We start from the raw sequence: 10435 nt of genomic DNA, 5'->3' as shown, positions 1-10435 counted from the left end.
CCCCCCGCTTGGAACTGCCTCATGCGGGAAGGACTTTGGATAGCAGCATAATTTAACACCATTATCTGTAATAATTTGACCAAGATGTAATACTTTCATGTAGCTGAGAAATCCTTAAAAAAATAGCGATAAGTTAGACACTTCCTTTTGTCCTTTAATTGAATTTTGATATGAAAATCCCCTGCTGAGACCATATGAAAGCTGTTCTCCTCACTTATGATCATTTTCCCTGGAAAAGCTGAAGCAGTTTTGCAGGATAACGCGGGCTGCTGCACCGCTTAGGGCCCACGGTGAGGACGGACTGCAGTGTCGCCGGTTCCTTTTCAGACCGGTGGGCTTCATGTGCGCACATTACAACTCCACGGTGGGCACAGGCCCAGGGCCTGCCCGGCTCCTGAGAAGTGGGGAGGGCAGGGAGGTGAGGGCACCCGTGGCAGCAGATCTGCCAGCGCAGAAGTGAGGTCTGAGGTGCTCAAACCCGGTGGGTCCTTGGGACTCAGCCTGGAAGAAACAGCGATGAAGGCGGTGGAATAGCATTTGCAACAGACAAGGCCTGAGGAAGGGCGTGGGCCTGAGGTCGGGTCGGCGAGGGCAGCACAGGCTGCACTGATGGGTGACGGCGGGCGCGTGGGGGCGGGGCGGGAGGAGGATGAGGAAGAGCAGGAGAGAAGGGCTGCGGGGGCCTGTGGGCCAGTGAGGGGGGCCTGTGCCGGTCAGGCGGCCTGTGGGCCGGTCAGGGGCCAGGCTCAGTCTGTGCAAAGTGCGGCCGCCTCCCAGGCGTGCCGGGAAAGGGCCTTGGGAGCAGCTCCGGGCTGCGGCGTGGCCACCACGGCCAGAGAGGAATCCGGTGTTGAGAAGTGAAAAGAACCCGAGGCGGCTGTTTCCCAGACGCAGGCCGTCCCTTTCTGCCCCGAAAGCTCAGCGCCAGCCCTTTGGGGGAAGCACTGCCTCCGCACAGGTCCCTGGGGCCCGTGTCACCCGTGTCCTCACCGTGCACCCCTGCTCTTCAGGGTGCTCTGCCAGCGCACACCGCAATGCCTTCTGGGAAAGCGGCGCCTTGAACACACGTCTGAAGCACAACAGACCATGTTACAGAGCTGGAGCTGACTGACAGCCTTTATGACGATGGCACTGCCGGCCACACGTGCACAGACTCACTTGTTCTTCCCATAATTCCTAGCAATAAAGTGAGTCTGACGGCTGCGCAGTTTGGGAGTTCAGGTCAGTAAGTGAGACGCTGCGCCGGGCGGTCCCTGACCTGAGTTACTGCCGGGACCCTCTCGTATCTTTTCTGTGTGAAACACTGTGAGACGAGGTCGGCAGCTCTTTCCACTGTGGTCTCCTCTGGGTCGAGTTTTGGCGCCAGCATCTTGTCCCAGGGAACGCTTTCATAAGCTCTAGGAGAGTATTACACGATCGCCTTTTATGGAAACTCATGTTTAGTCGGTCTAGTTCACCACAACATCATACACTGTCCCAGGCAGAATTCTAGGGTGCCCCCATCTCTGCCCCCTCCCCCCCGTATATGCCATGGACAGTCACCTCCCCTCAGGTGTGGGCGGGGCGAGTGGGTGTGGTAGACTATCACGCTCATGATACTCTGTGTGGCAACTGCATATGGCAAAGGGATTGTGCACATGCAATTAGGTCCCTAATCAGCTCCTGTTTTCTCTGATACTGCGCTCACCGTCTCTCTCTCTCTCTGAGCATTTCCGTTCTGTTTTGGTTTTCCTTTTTTAGTAAACATAGGGTTTTTTAGATTCTTCCTTGACCTGTTTATGTTAGCAATAACATAAGTAACTAAATATCTCTATCTGATGTTTTCTGAATTTCTCATAGGACTCAGGATAATGTAGACACAAAGGGGCTATATCATTAAGTATAAAATAAAATTTTAAATCAAAATTCTATTTGAAAAAGTTCTTACCTTTGTGTAGAGGACTTATAAAACAAGTCCTTCGCATCATGTTTCTTGTTTGGTTGTGCAGGGAGCTCTCTGTCCTCCTAGAAGGCATGAATAAAAGACCAGCCGTGAGCGGGGATGGGCGATGCCTCGAGTCAGCTTGCTCCCTCTTCCTTTCTTCCCTTTTCTTCTTCGACAGCATCTGTGGGGTCAACTAGTAGATGCTTTCCAGCTTTCCTCTGCTGCCTGGGAAATTCACATTTTGCATATATTCTCCTAATGATTAAGTTAAAATTCACAAAGATGTATATCAAAGTTAACATAAAGTCAGATTTTTATGAGAAAGCCCTTGAATATTTAATGTTGACAAACAGTGTTTAATTCCATAAAATTGCAACATTTAAAAAAAACCTTCTGTCTTGTCTAATAACACAAGCACATTAGTTCTGAAATATTACCCTCTTCCTATCTTCCATCTCATTTCATCAAAACCAAGTCATTGTCAACGTAGCCGCCGGGGTTGCCATGGCTGATGGCCCCTATGTACATTCAGCACCACGTTGCCAGTCCCCCGCCTGCTTTGGCTCCTTGTGTCCTCCTTGGTTTTCCCCACCGCGGCCCTTGGTTCTGTTCTTCTCACTAAAGTTCATTTTCAGTAATTCTCTCACGGATGCGAACTTCTCTAGCCCTCTTTTTAAACTCATCCTCACGTTTGAATGATGTTCTAGACGGGCTAGAGGTCTAGTTTATGGTTATGATTATTTTTTTTAAATATATTTTATTGATTCTCCACAGAGAGGAAGGGAGAGAGACAGAGAGCCAGAAACATCGATGAGAGAGAGACATCGACCAGCTGCCTCCCACACATCTCCCACTGGGGATGTGCCCGCAACCCAGGTACATGCCCTTGACCGGAATCGAACCTGGGACCCTTCAGTCCGCAGGCCGACGCTCCATCCACCGAGCCAAACCGGTTTTGGCATGGTTATGATTATTTAATAACAAATACATCTCATTGTCTTTGGACCGCACTGATCAGGTTATAGTTGGGGCATCTGTATTGGTTTTTCTACAGTTCCAAGATAATTTGTTTAGGAGAGGCTATATCTCTGTCATCTGTTTTCAGACTTGTGAGGCTTCTTCAGTCTGTGAATTCATGTCCTTTGAGCTGGTGGCTGTCAGCCATGGGCGTCCGTCAGTCCCTGCTGCTGGAGGAGGTGCACTTGCCAACGATGGGGGTCTGGATTGGGCCCTACCAGCCTCTACTACTCAGTCCTCCCCTGAAGGAAAGCTGTCGGGGAGGCACAAGATAATGCAAGACACACGATGACTGTGAAGGTCTGCACGGTGCCTGGCACATACGGCGTATTTTAAAGTGGTAGCTATTTCGGCTCAAATTATAAACACCACAGACAATGAACTGATTTAACTACAAACACGGTATCCCACTCCCCGGGAAGAAGCCTTACTTCACAGGCCGCTCCCTCATCGAACGCGTACGTGTGAGTGACTGAGCACGCTTCATGCCGAGGCTGGTGAGGAGCGACTCTCACTGGGCTGGTCCAGCCTGCAAACAAACAGGACACCTCTCCGTTACCTGCAGCGAACTCTCCTTCCACCAGAGCTCCCTACGAGAAAGCTGAAATGCGTGCTGGGAATTAACTTTTCGGTGGGTTATCCAACAATTTTTCTCATCAGCGAGAACAGGATAGCTCTGAAATTTACATGTTAGATTGTTGTAATAGTGTAGAATTGCTTGTTATTTATTCCTCACTATTGGGAAATTAGGAATTACATTGAGACAAATGAAAACACACAACATAGCAAGAGTCATGGCATTTAGCAAAAGTAGCACTGACAGAAATTCATAGGTATAAACCCTTATGTTATAGAAGAAAGCTCTCAAAATAACAACCTTCATTTACACCTTATGGAGTTAGAAAAAAACAACAAACCAAACCCAAAGCTAGCAGAAGGAAGGAAATAATGAAGATTAGAGTGTAGATACAAAAGAGAGAAAATTCATGAAAGCAAAGGTTGGTTCTTTGAAAAGAATAGCTAGATTGATAAGAGAGAAAGAAGACTCAAGTAAAATCACAAATAAGGAAACATTACAAGTGATTTTACAGAAATAAAAATAATTTTAAGAAACTAGAGGCCTGGTGCATGAAATTCGTGCAGGGGTGTGGTCCCTAGGCCTGGCCAGTGATCGAAGCGCGAGCATCTGCCATGGAAGGGCAGGTCCCAGCTGACCTCTGGGCCCTGGGCAGCACCTGGGCCCCCGGGCCCCCATGCACCTCCCTCCACCTGAGTCACAGGTGCCTGAGTCCCCACTCGGAGCTGCGGTGAGCGTGGCTGTACGCTGCAGGCCAAGGTGCAGTGTGGGCCTCTGGGCTGCCCAGCGGCACCGCACAGAAGCCAGGTGGACAGTGCATTCTCTCCCAGCCGGCCTTGCAGGCCAGCTCCTGCAAAAACCCACAGGGAGCCCAACCAGCTCCTGTGGCTGCAGCCTGGCTCACCCAGAAGAGGTTGTGTGGGTGCAGGGCAGGCTCCTTGTGGGTGCCCGGCACCTGAGCATAGGGGCTTCCCTGGCGCATAAGCCCTGGTATCCCGGGGGAGGGTAGCAGAGGGAGTGAGAGTGAACTCGGCAGACACCCCACATTCTCACCACACCTCCGTCCCCATCACTCCCGCCCCCAGGTAGCCAGCTAGAGGTCACAGTGTATCGCCAACACCTGCCATGTTCTACATCGCCCCCTGGTGGTCAGCACATGTCATAGCGAGCAGTCAAACTCCTGGTCGAGGGGACCATTTGCACATTAGGCTTTTATTATATAGGATTAGTATGAAAAAAATAATTATATGAAATTACTGTACACCAAGAAATTGTATAACCTAAATGAAATGCACAAATTACTAGGACCACACAACCTACCCAGTCTGAATCATGAAGAAACAGAAAATATGAACAGACCTGAAACTTCTAAGGAAATTGACTCAGTAATCAAATACCTACCCTAAAGCAAAGCTCAGGACCAGACAGCTTCACTGCTGAATTCTGCAAAATGTTTGAAGAAGAATTAATACTAGTCCTCCCCAGGCTCTTCTAAAAAAAAATGAATGAGGAGGGAACACTTCCAAACTCATTCTATGAAGCCATCATTACAGGGATGCAAAAGCCAGACCATATCCTACTAAACACTGATGCAAAATCCTCTCCAGAATACTATAGAAGAGAACTTAGGTGCACACCAAGAGGATTATACACCATGACCAAGTGGGTTTTATTCCTTGAATGCAGGAAATTGGGATTCTGCACTATTGGTGGGATTGTAAAATGTGGCAGCTGCTGTGATGAACCGGGTGGAAGTTCCTAAAAAAATTAAACATAGAATCACCACAGGATTGAGCAACTCCACTCCTGGGTACATATTTAAAGAATTGAAAGCAGGTTCTTGAAGAAGTATTTGTTCATGTGTGTGCAGAGCAGCATCATTCACAACAGCCCAAAGGTGAAGCAACCCAAGTGTCCATTGATGGATGAATGGAAAAAAACAGAGTGCATGCCTACAATGGAAAAGTACTCAGCTTTACAATGTGTCTGACACATGCTAAGACATGGACATTGTTGTCCATGATGACATTATGCTAAGGGAAACATGCCAGTCACAGAAAGACAGACACTGTGATTTTACTTATACGATACATCAGGGGAGTCAAATTCATTGAGACAGAAAGCAAAACTGGTTTCCAGGGGAGAAGGAGCGGGGAACTAGGGAGTTAGGGTTTAATGGGTAAGAGTTTCCATTTTGCAAGATGAAAAAAGTTATGGAGATGTATTGTAATGGTTGCACAATGCTGTACTTAATACCAATGAACTATATGCACTTAAAAATGGCTGAGAGCTGAGATGGAGCAAATGTTTTTGTATCCCCAAAATTTACATATTGAAGGACTGACCCAAAATGTGATGGAATTTGGAGGTTAGGCCCCTGGGAAGTAATTAGGTTTAGATGAGGCCGTGAGCGGGGGGGCTCCCATGATAGGATTAGTGTCTTTCTAAGAGGAGAAAGGGATTCCGGAGCTCGCTCGCTCTCTGCCATATGAGAAAACAACGGAAGGTTAGCCTCCTGCAAGCCAGGAGGAGGGCTCTCAACAAGAACTAACTTGATCTTGGATTCCCAGCCTTTGGGACTGTGAGAAACAGGGGCCTGTGGTTTAAGCCACCCAGTCAATGGTATGTCCTTACAGCAGCTCAAGCTGAGACGATGCTTTTAAAAAGGTCGAAGACGTACAAAGAGTTACATGTATTGCTATTAGGATGCTGAAGGTAGGGAAACCAGAGGTCGCAAGAGGCAACATCTTTTTCTGTCTGTGACAAGGGTGACTGTGTCACCTGTTGCAATGAGAACAAAGAGCAAGCAATAGAGGGTTTGAATGTAATTAGGGTAAGTCTGGGACACTTGATCGGTGCACAAGAAAGAAAGCCAACTCTGAGCAACACGGAACTGCCGCATCAGTTAAATATCTGACAAGCTTGGAATTGGGCAAGAAGCCAGCCATCCAATCGTGTATGACTTGGCTTTGGTATTTATGAAAACCCACTGGAAAGCATACTGGGCTGTGACACGATTAATTCTGAGAAGATGTGCTTCCTTATCAGAGTGTCTTAGGAATCACATGGATTCAGGTTTGCTAAAAACTGAAGTTCTTATTTATAAATAACGACTATTACCAGGATCTACAAAGTCACTGAAAGCCTAGGGCAAATTATATTGCAACCAATCCCTGAACTCCTGGCATTATTCTTTGAAAATGTTAATAGCTAATAATAATAAATGCTATTAACTGAATGCTTTACCAGGTTCCAGAAATTATGCTAAGTATTTTACATGTTAACTCATTATTTCTTACACTTCATAAGAAAAGGAGTAATATTGCCAATTTAAGTGTAAAGTGACTGGAAACTCTAGACTTTGCTTAACTTTATAATATCTAACACTTATTGGTTCATGGTTCATTCCTTAATGTCAGACATGTTTACATGAATTACACTAAATGGCCCTCACTATAATCTCACGAAGTAGTTTTACTAGCATGTGAACTTATTTTACAAATAAGGATACGTGGACATAGATTAGTAACTAGCCCAAGGTCATAGTGAAAGTAAGCTTTGTGCCTGGATATGAGCCCAGACTGTCTGACCCTAGAGCCTGTCTTCTGAATTCTGTTTTACTGATCCCGGTAGCACAATATGGAGGCTGGATAAACTCTGTACTCGGTTCTGAGTTGCTGGTACAATCTCTGTTAACCCTAGTTTAGTGGGAAATTAGCTTTAATTTCTTAAACTTGTAATTTGTTGGAAAACAGTTCTTAGAAAAACTTACAGAAACAGCCCAACCTGAGACTGGGGTTGTCTGCTTACAAGAAAAGTGGCTTACTTGCCTACAATGGGAGCACTATGAAAAATGAACTCTGTTCTCTTTAAGGAAGAATCCTCGACAATGAATACTGTTATACACTAAAACATGAGCAAAATATTGAGCTCCAGGCCTTCGCTGACAGGCTAGAAAAGTAGTTGCTAGTTCAGAATCAGGGCAATGTGCTGTCTGAGATGGACCTGAACTCACCAATGGTCCCCTCATGCACTTTCCTAAGACAATTCTGTACCTTAGATAGTATTTGATTCTTGGTAATACTGTTTTTCCCTAAGTAGTATTTCCAATGGATTGTAAAATAATTATTTCTTAAAAACTGGTAGTTGAACCTTATTTACACTCTTCACATGAAAATTCCAAACAAAGGTATTTCCCTAAGCCCTCTGTTAAGTCAACAACTGGAGTGCATATTAAAAGCATAATTCTTATCCTATGCTTACTAGTATATGTTCCCAAATTGCTCTTTCTGGTTCAAAAGCGGGTACCTGGAGGGTAGGGCTCAGAAGCGTGATATTGTGGCATTATTTCATTCCCTTTACCTTTTTTCTTACCCCTTTTTCTAGTCTCAATTACCTATGGCTTCTCTCCATGCAGTGGCAGGAACCATGACTCCCCACTGCTCCACCATATGCTGCTGCCACTGTCCCTCCCCCCCTGCCTGCTTAGGCCTCTGGTCTAGGCTGGGTGTGGAGGAGAAGCAGTGCTAGAGGAAGCTCAGCATCTCTTGACACCGTGTTTGGCCTTTTCCCTTCCACATGCTCAGAGATGTTAGTCTCTTTGCACTTCCCGTCTACCAGACACACTCCCATACAGGAATATTTCTCGTGGCTTTCCTTTGCAAGTGTCAGCACTGCTGGCCAAGCTGGTGGCATTCTCTGGGAGTGCCGACATAAGGTACAGCTTGTCAGGAGGTTCATCAATTGTGCCTTCAGAGCTGTGTGAAGCTATTTCTGCAGGGGTTGCTTCTCAGCTCCTGTTCTTACCAGACGCCAAATTTCACTTTCAACTACTTTCCCATTTCAGCCCCTTAACCTAACTCTCACATAACCATCAGATTTACTTCTTCCAGAAAGATAATGCGGCACGCTACACAATTATCAACGTCAAATAGAATTTGGCTTGTGGTACAATTAGGTTATCTATCCTATATAACAAAAGCCTAATATGCTAAGTGTCTGACCGTTCAACCAGTATGACACACACTGACCACCATGGGGCAGATACTCCAACCAGTAGGCTAGCATGCTGCAGGGTCTGCTTGATCAGGACTGGGAAAGACAGACTGGACATGCCCTGGACCCCTCCTATGGTCCCTCCCCAGCCCCAATCGTGCACTGGTGGGGTCCCTTGGCCTACCGTGCACCCTCTCAGAATCCGGGACTCCTCGGGGGATGTCAGAGAGCTGGTTTCAGCCCGATCCCTGCAGGCCAGGCAAAGGGACTCCACTGGTGCACGAATCCATGCATGGAGCCTCTAGTATTTATATAATAAACTAGAAGCCTGATGTACGAAATTCGTGCAAGGGGCTTGGCCCTTGCAATCCCAGCTTCATCTGGAAGGTCATCTGGAAGGATGTCCGGAAGGTTGTTTGGTCTAATTAGCACATTATGTTTTTATTATTATAGATTACCTGACATGTAATTTGTGTTGGTCACTTATACTAATGAATGCACTTTTAAACACCAAATATTATTTTACAGGTAGATTTATAAAAGGTTTATCATTTTTACTTTTTCCTTACAATTTCTAATTTGAAAATAAGATTTTCTTATTTTGTTCTTTACAACTTTATGTTAAATTATCTACTGAATAATGAATCTTATATCCATGCTCCTTCTCCCTGGTTTCAATGTTTAAAAATTATAAAGCCAATGTCACTTTACCTCCAAGTCTTGCTCTGATGGCAGTATCTGAAGTTGCCCTGGAATTCCACTTTCTATCTTGTTTTAGTTCTTCTAATAAAATTTTTTGCCTTTTTAGCGTTGTTTGAAATCCAGTATCTGGCCTGGGAACTCGTTGCTGAGGTTTCACGTCACTCAAATCCACCAGACTTGGGATGGTTCTGCCAATGCCAGGCTTTAAATCAGCGTCGCCACCAGGACTCATGAACCCCGAACAGGGATCACCTAAGGGTACATCATCACGGAGAGGAAATAATGGGTAATCTGGCCCATGTGGTGGGGGATAAGGATAGTGTAAATGATAGTTTGGTACGAACGAAGGGGGGTAAGGGTGAAATTTAAGAAAAGCAGGGTTGCATTTCTTTTCCGTTCTCTCACAGTCGTGTCTGTCCGCAATTCCTTTCACAAAAGGCATGTTCATTTTTCTTAAGAGATTACAGTAGTGTGGGTAATCTGCATTCTCAACCGCCTTTGCTCCTGAAAGAATGGACCGTTCAGAGATACTTATCTTCCCAGGTGTGTGCTGTGAATGTACATCCATAGCTTTTCTTAGAAAATTGGGTGACTGCAAATAAAGTGTTTCTGATGACTCCTTTCTCTTTAACAATAAAACATATACTTCCAATAGTTCAGAACTGGTTAGTTTATCGTAACAGTATTGACGTGGCTTTCTAAATGTCGACAAGGTAGGGCTTTTGCTTTTTTCTTTTCGAAGGTAGGTATTTTCTCTTGACCAAAGGACGCACAGGGCAGCAACAAACCGGGGCAGGAAACACAAACAGAACAAAGCCCTTGTTGCTTAGCAACAGCTAGAACGCAGACACCCTGGGTCACTCATTTCTTCCTCTTAGAGGTGACAATACACACTGTCGTTGGGCATTTTGTCTTCAGTTGCTGGAGGCTTCCTCCTTGAATGCATTTGCACCAACCGAATAAAATGTTATTTCTAGCGACTCTGTTCCGATTGAGTTGACCCTCCCAGCTGCAGAAAGCAGAGCCATCATTGTCGCACGTTCCGGCTATAAACGTCCTTTTAGGCTGATGGGGAGCTCCATAGACACTGTGAGCTCCGGCGGGAAAACCTCCCTCCCAGGGGGGTGCTGCGTGGAAACCATGTCGGTCGGGGCGGCCCCTCCTCCTCCCGCGGCCTCCTCCTGGGGGGGGGCGTGGGGGGGGGCAGTCAGGTCTGCTAG

At 46.2% G+C, this 10435-nt stretch overlaps 1 protein-coding gene across 1 annotated transcript in view; it reads right to left on the bottom strand.

Annotated features, from left to right (window-relative positions):
* The window catches only part of LOC102774037 (chromosome unknown open reading frame, human C7orf72), a 31365-nt gene extending 21516 nt beyond the window's left edge, over positions 1-9849 (bottom strand). Inside the window, exons 1-4 of the mRNA XM_006754006.2 lie at positions 9225-9849; positions 3373-3470; positions 1928-2004; positions 1259-1397 (exon numbers count right to left, since the gene is read on the bottom strand). Coding sequence (XP_006754069.1) covers positions 1259-1397; positions 1928-2004; positions 3373-3470; positions 9225-9783 — 873 coding nt within the window. The 5' untranslated portion in view covers positions 9784-9849. The remainder of the gene's footprint in view (positions 1-1258; positions 1398-1927; positions 2005-3372; positions 3471-9224) is intronic.
* Between the last annotated feature and the right edge of the window lie 586 nt (positions 9850-10435).

Source organism: Myotis davidii, unplaced genomic scaffold, assembly GCF_000327345.1.
Source record: "Myotis davidii unplaced genomic scaffold, ASM32734v1 scaffold472, whole genome shotgun sequence".
Classification (NCBI taxonomy): domain Eukaryota; kingdom Metazoa; phylum Chordata; class Mammalia; order Chiroptera; family Vespertilionidae; genus Myotis; species Myotis davidii.
Note: the sequence above shows the minus strand (reverse complement) of the source record. Positions and strands in the feature narration are given on the sequence as shown.